Source organism: Trichosurus vulpecula, chromosome 8 (genome assembly GCF_011100635.1).
Source record: "Trichosurus vulpecula isolate mTriVul1 chromosome 8, mTriVul1.pri, whole genome shotgun sequence".
In the NCBI taxonomy this organism is placed as follows: domain Eukaryota; kingdom Metazoa; phylum Chordata; class Mammalia; order Diprotodontia; family Phalangeridae; genus Trichosurus; species Trichosurus vulpecula.
In genome coordinates this window covers 199704843-199719908 of record NC_050580.1, presented here as the reverse complement: position 1 = coordinate 199719908, position 15066 = coordinate 199704843, and the positions used below count along the sequence as shown (strand labels likewise).

Below are 15066 nucleotides of genomic sequence, written 5' to 3'. Positions count from 1 at the left end.
CATCTAGGGTACCTCAGAACGAATCCTGGGGAGCATCCCAGTGTTGGTGGGTGCCCAGGAAGGGGCAGGAGAGTGAAAGCAGAAACAGTTCTCATGTAAATGCACCAGAAGGGGACACAAAGATGCACACCCTAAGTACTGGTGAACTACATAAAAATGTTTTGCAAACTGGTCCTGGGAATAAAATGTGAAGAGGATGGGTACTCATAAAAGGTCAGCCCCTCAGATGGAAATAAGGCTGGAAAGGGCTTTAGAAGCCATCAAGTCCAACCTATTCATTTTGCAGATAAGGAAACTGAGAAACAGAGAGGTTAAGCGACTTGCCTAGAGTCACACAGCTAGTAAGTAGCTGAGGCAGGATTTGAACCTGCATCTCCTGACTCCAAGTCCAGTGCCCCATTATATCATGCTGCCTCTTATGTCACTTATTTCAGCCTGATGCTCAGTCCTGCAGATACCACCCCCAACCACCCTCCAACACTGCCCACTCATACTCAGATCAATCTCTTCCTCTCCTCTTCATTCCTGCCCCAACCCTTCCTAGGACTCTGTTTTCACTCACCCTGCCTTTACCTACACCCATCTACATCTGGCTAGGGAAAAGGAATGGGACTTACTTTTTGCCGAACCTCTTTCGGACCTCCTGGGGTGGGTCTGTAGATGGCGGGCACTTGAATTTCTTCTTTGTCTCCTCATCGGCTAGTTGACTAAGAAGATATTTGAAGACTTGAACAAGGAACAGAATAGGAGGAGAATGGGGCAAGTAATGGCCCAAATTTCAAGAGACCCTTTCTAACTGTTCAGGATTATAAGCTCTGGGTAAAGGGACACGGGGCAGGAGAGTGAGGCTGGGGTGGGGTCAGAAACAAAGCCCTCTCAGCTGCTTCTATGACTGAGTCCCAGAGCCATAACTAGCAGGATTACCTGAACTCTGCCCCAGGATACACACATTCAGGGGTCCTTTTTCTGGGGTTGGTGGCAGCTTCCTTCCCATAGTGATCATAATACCCACACTTCATGGGCTTACTAAGTCAGCCCACCAACTCTCAGGGACAACCCTCCTCCCAACCCCCTGCTCTGTGCAGTTTTACCCGGGGTCGTACTATCGTCTACATTTTCACCTCATCCTTCCCTCTTCTCCCCTCTCCCACGTGAATTTGCTCCAGACACTAGAATTCTTAGTTATTGTTTTGTTGACCTCAGACCTAAGAGTGCTGGGGAAAGGGCTATATACTCAGCCTGTGGGGAAAGATAGATGTTTCCCATAAACAAAGCCATAATGTCATCATGAAATTAGATCTTGAGGAATCCTAGCCCCTCCCTTCTGGAGAAAGAGTCATTCGATGCCCCTAACCCCTCCCTCCCCCTTCCCCCCCTTCCCCCAAGACTATATATTTATCATCCCTGGGTTGGGCTCACCATATTGTATCCTGGTTAATGAAGGAGACTCTCCGACATACTTGCTTAATGACTTCAGGAACTTCCACACCTGTAAATCCAGAAGAGGGCTAGTGAGCAGGACACACCTGACCTCCAGACCTGGAAGCCAGAGAGAGAACTGGCCCAGGTCCTCTTCTTTTCTTCCCCAGGCCCTCTTCTAGATACAATGGGTGCCACTTGGCACTCTGAAGGAGCATGGGTTCACTTACCTCCAACCCCTAGCTAGGTCCCATCTGAACCTACCATCCAAAGAGTTAGTCTTATGTTGCTCTTTGTCTTTCATTTTCAATGAAGACCAATGACATAAGGAAGGTGATGTCTTGACTTGGAAGTAAATTGGATTTAAGTGAGGCAGGGCTGTGCAAAGTCACCAGCCTCACTTTCTCCTGCTGAGCCATCTGGGTCCAATAGCAAGATATAGATCAGGGCAACTGGAGATGACCCCAGATGCAGTGGGAGACCTTGGCCTTTTTTTGGGTAGTCTTAATAAATTGATTAACTGATTGGAAAACTGCTATTTGGTGGGCACCTGAGGATTAAGGAGTCACCTAAAGAGAGTATGGGAGATGGGGTGGGGCTGCCAAATTAAAGACATGTCTGTCATGGCTGCTCAGTCAATAAGCTGAAAATTGGAAACATTTGACAATTTAGAATTCAGTGGAAGAGTCCTATTGGATGACCAGTTTTGAAACAGAAAGGGAAAGCTATCCAGTTTGTGGTGATACTGTAGCCTCTAAGGCTAAGAAGGAATACTTAAGACAGGCCACAGATAATAGCTCAGCTAAAACTGGACCAAGAATACTAGTTAGAATCTTAAAGCAGTTATGTTCAAAGGAAACCAGGCTTAGCTGCTATCGGCCATGTGTGAAGACTGGACTGAGATGCTATTTAAACAGGAGGTGGAAGAGTCTGGCTTCACCCGAGGAAACAAGTAGCCTTCATAATAAGCTAGGGAGCCTGCTTTCCTCCCACTGAGACTTAGAGAAACAAGTCAGGACTGGGAACCAGCCTTCTGGGGTCAGTAGTCAAGGGCATCTCGGGGATAAGGGTACAAGGGTACCTGCAAACACAGGATAATCTCCAGGGCTACATAGGGAAGGGCCATTCTCAACCAAGAGTCCTCAGACAGGAACCAGCAATAAAATAACAGCTCACATTTATACTGGGCATCAGAAGAATTTTAGTGCAGGTTTAAGTAGCTTAAGACATCCTATCTGGTGCTGGAAGTTTTACAAACCACTTTCCTCACAGTCCTGTGAGGGAGGTAGGTAACGCATGGATTTGTATCCTTCCCGTTTTACAGATGAGGAAACTAAGGCATAAAGACACAAGCTGACTTGTCCAGGGTCTCTCCAGCAATATTCGAACCCAGTTCTCCTGACTGTTCATGCCTCTAGACCACAGAGGTCGTCTTCTCCTCTTAAACTGGATGGGCCGACCTGTCACTAATTATAGTACATTACAATGCTTTTATAGTTGTTTTACTGTATTTTTCCTTACTGTCCTAATAAAGTTTCTTTTGGGAGAAAAAAAGTTTTAATTGAAGGGACTGGTCTACACCCAGCCCTGAAGAACTAGGGGGAGGAAAAATAGCTTTTTTTCTTTTTAAAAAATTTAATAAATTAATATTTTTTGCCAGTTACATGTAAAAGTCATTTTGAACATTCGTTTATAAAACTTTGAGTTCCAAATTCTTTAGGTCAGCAACAGTAACCTCCTAGATGAGGGGTTCTTAACCTGGGGTCCATAGACTCCTAAGGGATCCACAGACAGGGGGGTCTGTGAACCTGGACAGGAAAAACATGACATCTTTACTTTCACTCACTTCTAACTGAAACTTAGCATTGCCTTCAATCATCAATGTAGGCAACAAATATCATTCTGAGAAAGACTCCATAGATTTCACCAGACTGCCAAAAAGGACCCTGACACCAAAAACGAAACGTTTAAGAACCCCTGACCTAGATGGATCTTGAGGTGCTAAGCCTTACTGGTTCAGCAATAATAGTGCTTTTCTTTTTTCTGAAATACTCTCTTCTCAGGTATGTTTACATTTAAAAAGTGGACCCAACTGACAGAGACTTGGGATGAATCTCTAATGGGAGATCAGACACCATGGCAGGCAGACAGAAGATACATTTGGGGGGTGGCAGGGCCTAACTGACATCCTTTAGATCCCACTGGACCGGTAGTCACCTAGTCACCTTACATGTAAGGTCGACTCCATGTTCTTGTCCTGTGTCCTATCCTTTCCCTCCTAAGCTCTCAACCCAGACTTGAATAAGCTCTTTGTGAATTTCTGGACTTTATTCTCAGATTCTAAAGCAAACAAAATAATCTTTCTGATACCGAATCTGATAGTGTCACTCCTTTGCTCAAACATCTTCAATGGCTTCCTATTCCCTACAGAGAAAGTTCAAACTCTTCAGCCTTCAAGCTTTTCAGAACCTGATGCCACCTTGTGTTTCTAGGCATCTCAATTTACTCCTTTCTATACACTCTAGACCCAGATGGCTCTGGAGGAGACAGTGAGGCTGGTAACTTTGCACAACTTTCCCTCACAATCCTCCAGTCAAAGTGGACTGTTCAGTCCCCCTAAACACACCCATTTTTGCCATTCCTCTGTTATCTCTGCCCAAGATGCTTGAACCTTGGGTCTCCATCAACATCCTTCCCTCTCTTCTTTATCGGGTGAATTCCTATCCTCCTTTTGATGCATATCTTAAATGCTACTTCTTCCTTTAAGGCTTCCCTTGATAATGACTTTCCCTCTCAGACTTTAGCTAGTCATATGTTTCTCATCTCTCCAATGTACTCATGCTTCTGTATGATTGTTAGACTGTAAGCTCCATGAGGGCAAGAACCATGCTTTAGCTGCACTTTGTGTCTCAGCATAAAGCATAGTGCTCTGCGACATAGTTTATAATTCTTAATGCTTATCATATCATATTGTATAATTACAAGCCCAAAAAAACCTAAGCTGAGCCTAAAATACTAATAATGAAGATTTCTATGACAAAAATGAAAACTCTCCTCTTCCCTTCTTTCCCATATGTGGCTCTGCCCCCAATCCCAGAAGTTGGTCCCTGCTATAGCAGACTCCTATGAGTTTGGGCCTGTGACACCTAGGTCCAACATGTCTCCCCTGACACCTAACCATTCATTCCTAGTCAACCTTCAGCCTGCTGCCTAACTCTCCATCTTCTAGGATGGAGGTCAAAATCGCAATATTGACAACTCTCAGTGGCCCCCCAGATAGTCAGAGACCCCATACTGCCAGAATTATAGGATTTGGAGCAGGAAGAGACTTCTGGGGTCATTTAATTCAACTTCTTCATTTTGCCAGTTGTCTTGATCTGTATCCAGCCACTGTACCCAGATGGCTCTGGAGGAGAGAGTGAGGCTGGTGACTTTGCCCTCCCTCACTTAAAAACAATTCACTCGCATGTCATGGCATCACCTCCCTGAGGTCTCAGTCCTCTTTGAGAATGAAGGACAAACAACAACCAGACAAAGAAACTGAGGGCCAGGGTCACACAGCTAATGAATGACAACCCCAGGATTCAAATTCAGGTCTTTTGGCTACAAGTCCAAGACTCTTTCCACTGAGCCAGGTTTCCCACATAGTTCTGTTCTCACTCCACCCACTGTCCATGTCTCTGACCCTCCCTCCCTTTCACTCCACCAGTATCTAGTTCAGATTGTTCAAACACTCATAATCCCAGGAGAGGCTGGGTTTGGCCTCAACATGTTTCTAGTGGGATCCTGAGCCCACAAGCCAACAAAATGTGGCTGGGTCCAGACCAGCTCACAGATCCTCTCCCATCCTGAAACTACCCAACTGACCCTTATTCCTTGTGTCCCTGTCCAGAGTTCTTACAGGCCCCTATTGCATCCCTTGTGTCATAAACAAGGAGGACAACAGAAAATGTGGGTTCCCATCACAGCCTCCACCCTTAGCACCCAAGCTGGAGGAGGTGATGTGGTGGGGGCAGAATTTGTCCTGATCACTTAACAAGTTTCCTCTGGCTTAAGGGGTGTGGTTGCAGTGAGAGGAGACGCTGTCCCCCATGCTCCCCACCCTTGCCCCAAGCCAGTCAATGGACCTTGGATACAGAGTTGGTTTCCAGTTTAGGTTAATCCTCTGCCTTTCATTCTCTCTTCCCCAATCCCAGAAACCTACCTTTAATACAGAGCTGCGTGAAACGGAGCTCACTGTCATGGTCCCTCAGCATGAAGTGGAAATCCTCCCAGGTCAGCTCCTCCTTGTCTTGGAAGCCAGACTCTCTGAACATGGACTCCACCACCTCAGCCAGCTGGGCCTTGGACAGGCAGTTGTTGGAAATCTCGATGAAGGACCTGAACTCAGAACCAGAAACGGAGACTCAAGGCTAGGACAGTCAGACCCTGATAGGCAACAAGCACAATTCAGAAACCCTTAAAACCAACTGTCTCCTTCCAAAGCCCCTGGGCCCTGACTGAGTGCCAATATTCACCTAAGACAACACAGAGCCAGTGCAACGACCTAACCTCCTCTACTTTCAGCCTGCCAGAAAACTGTACTACTGACCCAGTCATCAAAGTTGTTGTTGTTCAGTCATTTCAGTCCTGTCAGACACTTAGTGACCCCATTTGGGGTTTTCTTGGCAAAGATACTGAAGTGGTTTGCCATTTCCTTCTCCAGCTCATTTTACAGATGAGGAAACTGAGGCAAACTGGGTTAAGTGACTTGCCCAGGGTCACACAGCTAGTAAGTGTCTGAGGCTGGATTTGAACTTAGATCCTCCTGACCCTACAGCCAGCACACAATTCACTGTGCCAACCTGATAATGTCCTCCCACACTCTCAGAGCCAGGATGTACTCCCCCCCCCACTCCTTCCTTTTCCCTCCCTCCCTTTTCCCTTTCTCAATTCCCCCTCTCTTTTCCCATTCTCCCTCCCCCACTCCCTCATCTCTGCCCCTGCCCCTCCCTCTTGGCAGGCGTCCTTGTGCTGACCTAAGCATCCTGATAAACTCCTCCTTGGAAATGAGCCCGTTACCATCAAAGTCGTACATCCGGAACATGAGACGCGACTTCTCCTCGGGGGAGCCTGGGTGGAGGAAGACCCCATGGTCTCAATGAGGAAAACCCCATTCTCCCCCAACCTAAATAAACTCATGAGACATTCTGAAGGAAATGCAGCTTTAGAGAGATCTCACAGCAGACAGAGACCACACCCAAGTCAAGAAACTAGGTCCTTGGTACCTTATCATTACTTTTAATAGTAACAGTAACCTCTTTCTATAGCACCATAAAGTTTAGTGTTTCTTTCACAATACTTCTTGGATAAAGGTAAAGTTGAGCCTGTTTTAATTGACTTGTTACATGGAAAGTAATTATCCAAGACAGGATTCTTGACTGACTCTAAGTCCAGAGATTTTGGCATTAAACTGGTATCTCCCAGAATCACATTTCAACTCCCAGGCTCCTTAGTCCCCACCCTGCCATTGGGGGAATCTCTCTAGTAGGTACCTGCCACTGCTCCCACCCCCACCGCACCCCTGGCAATCCCATCTCCAACAGGGTGAACATCTTCCACCATCACCCTTCACAGCTCACCTTTAAGCTCAGGTTCCCCAGGCCATGCCCTCCCTAATGACCCTCCTCACTCCTCCCTTTACCAGTCTAGCTTCCCTTGTCCATCCTTGCTCCTCTCCCACCTTTCATGAAGACCACCAGGATGTCCAGGAATTCTCGGAAGGATAAATAGCCATTGCCATCTTTGTCAGCCAGAGAGAACATGGACTCTACAAACATGGCCTGAGGTTTGAGGCCAAGGGACTCTGCAAATTCTGCCCTGCTCAGCTCACAGGCCAGGGCCTCCTGAACCTTCTCAGATGAGTCCAGGGGCAGGCTCCCCGCATCTGCCTTTTCAATGTCCAGCACCTGCAGTTGGATAATAGGAGAAAGAAGGTAGAAGGAAGTCAGTTAGGGAGTGTGACTGGGTTGGAGGCCTGAGAGTCAGAGCCAGGCTGGAAAAGAAATGGTCTTGGAGGTCAGGAGAATTCTAGTCAAGAGTGAGGGCCTTTAGGATAAGAAAGGCAGATGGGAAACATTAAAAGTACAGTAAGAAGGGTACATTCTCTTGTTACTCGGGCATTTTTCAGTTGTGTCCAACTCTCTGTGACTCCATTTGGGGTTTTCTTGGCAAAGGGATTGGAGTGGTTTGCCATTTCTTTCTTCAGCTCATTTTACAGGTGAGAAAACTGAGGCAAAGAGAGTGAAGTGGCTTACCCAAGGTCACATGAAGTGTCTGAGGCTGGATTTGAACTCAGATCTTCCTGAGAGAAGGCCCAACTCTATCCACTGCACCACCTAGCTGCTCTCTATTTACCTTTAATAGCTAAATCGTAGTCCCAAACTATCTTTCCAGCCTCACTGTATGTTACATCCCCTATGATCCAGCCCAATTGGCCTTCTCTCTGTCTCTCAGACACAACACTACATATCCCATCCCCCTGCCTTTCGCACAGGACATTCTCTATGCCTAGAGGGCACCCTCTCCTCACCTCCATCTTATAGAATCCCTCTGTTCTTTTCAGAACACATCTCAGGTACCATCTTCTATATGAAGTCTTTCCTGACCTACCAACTGTTAATCTCTCCCTCCTTCCCTCCTTAATTACTAAGCATTTATTATCTTTATATTGACTCTGTATAATAATATTTCTACTTGTTTCCTCCCTTAGAATGTAAGCTTCTTGAGAGTAGAGATTGATTCATTCTTTATAGTGCATCCCCACTGTCTAGCAAAGTTCCTGGCATACAGTAGGTGCTTAATAAATGCTTATTGGTTGACTGTTTGAAATTCAATCAACTGGTCTTTGAGCAAGTCACTTAAGATCCCTGGGCTGCCATTCCTCATATATAAAATGAAGGGGTTGGAACAGATGGCCTCTAGGGTCCTTTCCAGCTCTAAATTTTGTGATCAATTCAATTTGGTAAACATTTATTAAGCGCCTACTATGTGCCAGGCAGTGTGTTAAACACTGAGGATATAAAAAGAGGCAAAAGATAGTCCCTGCCTTCAAGGAGCTTACAGTCTAATGGGGGAGATAATATGAAACCAAATATATACAAAGCAAGCTATCTACAGGATAAACAGGAAATGATTAAAAGAAGAGCACTGGAATGGCTCTTCATTCAGTTGTTCAGTCATTTCAGTTCCCCTCTCTGTGACTCAGTTTGTTCATCTGTAAAATGAGAAAATGTGGTCTACAAGACCTCTAATGTCTTTTCTAGTTCTAAATCTATGATCCTATGGATCTTGCCTTATTGTTTGCTGTTGTTCAGTCGTTTTGATCATGTTCCCAACTCTTCGTGATCCCATTTGGGGTTTTCTGGGCTAAGATACTATAGTGGTTTGCCAGTTCCCTCTCCGGCTCATTTTACAGATGAGGGAAACTGAGGCCAAAAGGGTTAAGTGACTTGCCCAGGGTCACACAGCTAGTAAGTGTCTGAGGCCAGATTTGAACTCAGGAAGAGGAGTGTTACTGACTCTAGGCCTGACAATCTGTCCACTGTACCACTTAGCTGGCCTTGGACAAATAACTTTCCCTTTCTTGGCATCAGTTTCCTCATTTGCAAAATGAAGGGCTTGGATGAGGTAAGCTCTGAGATTTCCTTTTAGCTCCAAGTCTTATAATCTGATGGCAGTAACTCTGTCTGGGTATGAATTTTCAGATCTTTAAAATGAGAATAATATTTGTCTTGTCTAGCTCTGGCAGGATTTGTAAGGCTCAAATGAGATATGGACATGAAAGCATTTTTTAAAATTAAAAATTCTCTATAGATGTTAGGGATTATTAGCCAATCCTTTACCTGGGACAAAAGTGCCATCAGTAAGAAATAGCAGCATCTGCTATCCTAATTGTAGGGAAGGGAGGAAAAAGAGGGTTCTCCAAGGTCTCTGATTACCACTCTCTTTCCCCCACCAAGCAACAGGAGCAACAGGAAAAAGGGCGAAGAGCTCTTTATACCCTGAACCAGTCTGAGCTCCAGGGCAGCTGCAGAGATAGTGTCTGGGCCCGCAGGAATGACTTAGCCCAGCTGAGCTCTACAGACTGAGAGGATCATGGCAGCCAAGAGCCAGACTCTAAGGTGATGAGGCCTAGTGTTAGAGAAGGGCCATCATGATTCTCCCACAGGAAATGAGAAGATAGAGTGACAGGAACACATCTCAGATCTCAGAGGAATTTCCTCTGAGATATAACCTATGCCTGTTTGAAAGGACCTAGCAATTGGTTTTGTGTCACACTAATGCACCTACAACCTAATAGTACAGGGTGTCCCAAACATCTTAGCGCAATTTAAAACTATTAAAACTTTTGGGATGCTCTGTGTATGTGTTAGCTTTCATAAACAGGAACGTGCTTTAAAAGTAAAGAAGTACATATATTATGAGGTTTCTAGGTGATGCGGTAGACAAAGCCCTGGGCCTATGATCACCTTTGTAAAAATGTTTAGTAAGGTGCCTGGCACGTAGTTGGTGCCATAAATAAATCAATTTCATACATACACACTTGTATACATGTGTATGTGCGTATTTATATGTATTTACATATAATATATATGTCTGTTAGCTATTATTATCGTAAATATAATTGCTGCTGTTATTCAGTCGGGTCCAACTCTTCTTGACCCCATTTGGAGTTTTCTTGGCAAAGATACTGGAGTGGTTTGCCATTTCCTTCTCCAGCTCACTTTACAGATGAGGAAACTGAGGCAAACTAGGTTAAGTGACTTGCCCAGGGTCACACAACTAGTAAGCGTCGGAGGCCACATTTGAATTTAGGTCTTCCTGACCCCACACCTGGCACTCCATCCACTGTGCCACCTAGCTGTCCCGCATACATGACAGTGTTATATTATTATGAAGATGATGAGACTTCATTAAGGCCATTGAGAGGTAGTGTAGTGCCTAGAGCTGTCAGATTCAGAGTCAAGAAAATCTATTCAGATCTCACATCAGACATGTGGCTCTCAGTTACCTGAGTTTACTGACCTACAGAGTCATAGACGGGTGAAGGGAGTTCCCCCAAAACTAAGGGAATATTTGCATATGGTTATTGTTGACACAAGACAATACGCCAGCTAGTGGATCTAAAATTTGGCCCAAACCTACCTGTTCAACCTTATCTTCCATCATTGACCCAGATGAATACTTTGCTCCAGGCAAACTTCTGTTCATTCATCTCCAAACATGCCCTGCCCCACCCTATGTCTGCCACCTGGCTCATACCATTTCCCTCTATCTAGATTTCCCTCCCTACTTCTTTCTGCCTATTCAAATTCTACCTGTCCTTGAGGGCCCAGATCATGCCTCCTCCATGTAGTCTTCCTTGACAATAATAATTAATAATAATAAACTAGCATTTATATAATGCTTTGAGGTTTACAAAGCTCCTTACAAATATTATCTCATTGTCTTCACAACAACCCTGGGAGGTAGGCGCTATTATTATTCTTATTTTACAAATAAGGAAACTGAGGCACAGAGAGGTTAAGTGACTTTCCTAGGGTCACATGGCTACGGAAGGTCTGAGGCAAGTTTCGAAGTTAGGTTTTCCTGCACTGTATACATTACCCTACCTAGCAACTCCACAGCATACCCCAAATGATTTCTCCATCTAAATTTCTAAAGCTCCTTCAGGCCATCTGTCACTGAGTCATTGGCTCATAAGCTTTAGATTCGCAAGGGACCTTAAAAATTACATATTGTTTGTGGATGAGTTATCTCTTGGTGTGTATGTTTCCTCTCCTCAGTTGCTGTCGTTCAGTTGTGTCTGACTCTTCATGACCCCATTTGGGGTTTTCTTGGCAAAGATACTGGAGTGGTTTGCCATTTCCTTCTCCAGCTCATTTTACAGATGGGGAAATTGAGGCGAACAAGATTAAATGACTTGGCCAGGGTCACACAGCTAGTGTCTAAGGTCAGCTTTGAACTCGGGAAGATGAGCCTTCCTGACTCCAGGCCTGGTACTTTATCCAATGTGCCACCTCTCTGCTCTTCTCTTCAATTGGTTATTTGAGGGTAGCTGCTATACTTCTTATCCCTCATGATGTCAGGAGCTGGGGACATTATAGGGCAGGGGGAAGAAAAGTGATCAAGAAGCAGCTAGAGATTATCGGGGTAGGGTGCTGGGGGAAGAGTTTTGAGGTGGAGAGTTTCTTGTGAATCCCCAGGCCTGTTTTCAAGCATCAGGAAATGGCTTTAGGGACAATTCTGGTTGAGTGGAAGTTTAAAGCCCAGTCTGAGAACAAGGATTGGTGATCAAGGGAACTTGGAAGGAAGGCTACTGTTGGACAGTGAGTCTTGTGGTTAGAGATTAAGTGAGAGTCAGACGTCTCTCTGGTTTTACGTCAGCTTCAGGGGTTGAATGGAAGAGTGATTTCTGGTTAAGTGATTCAGTGGATTATATGGGGGAGAGTGTGAGGGTGAGTAACCAGATGCATGTTAGGGCAAGTGTAAAATGTCTCTCTTATTTGGCACATGTGAATCATGAGGTTTTTGAAAATGATGGTAAGCGGTCAGTGGTGGCAAGAATCTGGACTTTTATCTGGATGGCACAATATTGGTGGACAGAATGGAGACCAAACAATCAGCAAGACCATAGGGAATCAGACGGCAACATGGAGGCCAGTTGGGTGGAAGAGAAGCAAATATAAATGGAGCCTTCTTCATAAGTTCATAGATCCAGGTATAGAAGGCACCTCAGAGATCATCTAGTCCAACCCTCTCATTTTATATATGAGGAAACTGAGGCTCAAGGAGGTTATAACTTGTCTAAGTCCAGGCAGATAATTTCAGAGGCAGGATCTGAACCAAGGTCTTCAAATTACACTTTTCTCTACACCATGCTGCTCCCTCCCTCCCCTTCTTGGTATCCAAGGAGAGTATTCACAGAGACTGAGGTGGGTACCAAAGAACATGACTTGGAAAGGAAATGGGAAGAGGGGTTAACTTTTTCCTTCAAAGAGATTCCTTAACTTTTAATTTGAGGCATAGCAAGAGATGACCCAGATGATTCTCGGAATGGCCTGAGTATGGTTTCAACAAAACAAACAGGACACTGACTTTGAATTTGGAGAAATTGCTCTAGGGCTAAAGGGAAAAAGCAACAAACTCCACCTGGGGTTGGGGAGCAAAGAACAAAGACTCATCTGGGCACTGGGGCTAGGCTGAGCTCATTTCTGGAAAGTGCCTGAAATATATTTTTCAGCAGGTTTCTAACTAAGGGTGGGGCTTGGCCATTAAAACATTTAATGACGTTGCTGTGAATCAAAGTTGGTCAGGGTAACCAGGGTATGCCAACTCTGGACAAAAATCACTTAGAGTTCTTTTCCTTCTCTGTAAAATGGGAATAATATGGAAATATTTATTTCCATAAGTAAATAATTCGATTTTGTTTCCATAAAATGAGGAAGATGCTTCATAAACTTCAAAGTGGCATATAAATACGAAAGTCACCATGCTAACTGGAGTGAATAGAGTACTGGACTTGGAGTCAGGAAGACTGAATTTGAAGCCCACCTAAGATAGCTGAGTGACCCTGGGTAAGTCTCTTACCTTCTCTGGGCCTCAGTTTCCTCATCTCTAGTCATAGGAACTACCTCGCAGGCTTGCTATGAGACTCAGATAAGGTAGTATATGTAAATGCTTTACAAAACTATGGAAATCTACAGAAATGTTTTGCATGACTGCACGTGTATAATCTGTATAGACCTATTTGCCTTCTCAAGGTGGGGGGAGAGGAAGGACTCAAAATAAAGAAAAAAACAAATGTTAAGACTTTTTGGTTACATATAATTGAGAAAAATAAAATTAAAATGAATAAATCAAATAAATTAAAAGAAATAAATAAAACAAAAACTATAAAAATGTTATCACAATAGATTCATAGCTTAGTTTAAGCTATTTAGTTTAGGGTTATCTGAACTCATATGCATGTGCGAATGCAAATATAAGTTATGTACTTCTAAAGATGGGGAAGGAGGGAACTTTATGGACCCCGACCCCAGCCTGGTCTTAAAAGGATAGTGAAAGTCAAACTGGTCCTGAGGGAAGAGGAGAAGGAAAAGAAAGGAAGCTAGAGGGAAGAAGGGAAAAAAGTCTGCCCCATCTTGATACTTTCCTGAAGGAGGGGAGGTAAGTACCCAGGCTGCCCACACTGCCAATGTCTCCTATCTTCACCCTGGAGCAAACCAGAGTTCTACAGGTAGGAGGTTATGTGTGGGGGAAACAAACTTGGGCGACCCCTTTGGGAAAAATCAGTCCCACAAAGACACTTGGGGAAGTCACTTCATCTCTAAAAGCCTCAGTTTCCTCATCTGTTGGTTTCTGAGGTCTCTTCCAGCTCTCTATCTGTAGTCCTACAACCATGGTGGTGATAATCCTTCATATCTGGCTAGAACTTGCATTTTCACACTCATTTTTCTCATTTGGTCTTCACTATAGCCTTGTTCAGAGGTTGGGCAGATATTAGCAGTTCCATTTTATACATAAGGAAATTTGGGCACAGAGAGTTAGGTTAGGTTAAATGAGGCCCAAGATCCCAGAGAAAATCAATGGGGAGCCAGCCTAGAACTCAGTCTTCTGAACCTAATCCAATTACCCCACTGCCTCACACACCGATATACATACCTAAGTCTTTGCCTACAGTCAGACTGCCCCACAGAGTACCTGGGAGAAGAGATGTCTGAAGAAGGTCTCCAAGATGTGGCTTCGACGCATCCTAGTTATAGCCGTCCTCATCATTTCTTGCTCTCGAAGCTCCCACTCCTGGAAAGTGAGCCCATTGCTCTTCAGGACCTCCCGAAGACTGAGAACAAAGGTCTGCCGATCCTCTTCTAGGTTAAACAACAACAGCTAAGGGGGTAAACGACAGAGGGAGAAGAGGGTGAGGGCAGTTGGGGTTGCTGCTCTAAGGTGAGGTCATACAAACCCTGGCCCCTAACTCAGCCTCCCCCCAAAGACTTACAGATTCAATGGGGTTTCAACTAACATGGGGATGGTTATATATGGGCAGGTTCTCTCCCCAGCGTCACTGGCTGAGGAGTCTGTCTGGATCTCCTTAGAAGAAGATGACCCAGAAAAGGAACAAGTGTCAGATGGTCCTTTGTACTGAATAAAAGCATAGGGCAGACTTTCTGGGCTTTGACTTACATGGAGGTTAATGATAAAAGATTTAATGTTGCTGTAAATTAGTGCTGGCCAGGGTTACTACTTCATTTGAAATATGCTAGCCCTGGACAAGTCACTCAACACTTCCTTATAGGGCACAAGATGAGCAGTAGGAATAGAGGTAAAAGAAAGAGATGTACCAGGTCATACTCCTTGGGAATCTTGAGTAGAAGTGCCCTTCGGCCCCGGTTGTTGGACTGGATGAAGTTTATCTTCTGGGAGTCCCGGAACTGGATGACACGGAGCAGTGAGAGCCGGCCATCCAGTACTTGAAGATACCCAGGCTGGAGATTCAGCAGCACAGGCCGGCAGGGCTCTTTCTTGCCCTGCCATTCAATGGCTGGCCAGATGGACAGACAGAGTGACAGGGTCAGGTAGAGGAATCATTAGGGATTGTGTGGG

At 44.8% G+C, this 15066-nt stretch overlaps 1 protein-coding gene across 1 annotated transcript in view; it reads right to left on the bottom strand.

The window, feature by feature from the left end:
• The window catches only part of LOC118829117 (dual oxidase 1-like), a 56083-nt gene that overhangs the window by 19500 nt on the left and 21517 nt on the right, over positions 1–15066 (bottom strand). The window contains exons 16-23 of the mRNA XM_036736072.1: positions 14805–15004; positions 14164–14349; positions 7142–7367; positions 6438–6531; positions 5624–5799; positions 1420–1489; positions 1070–1102; positions 618–707 (exon numbers count right to left, since the gene is read on the bottom strand). Of these exons, the coding sequence (XP_036591967.1) occupies positions 618–707; positions 1070–1102; positions 1420–1489; positions 5624–5799; positions 6438–6531; positions 7142–7367; positions 14164–14349; positions 14805–15004 (1075 nt within the window). The remainder of the gene's footprint in view (positions 1–617; positions 708–1069; positions 1103–1419; positions 1490–5623; positions 5800–6437; positions 6532–7141; positions 7368–14163; positions 14350–14804; positions 15005–15066) is intronic.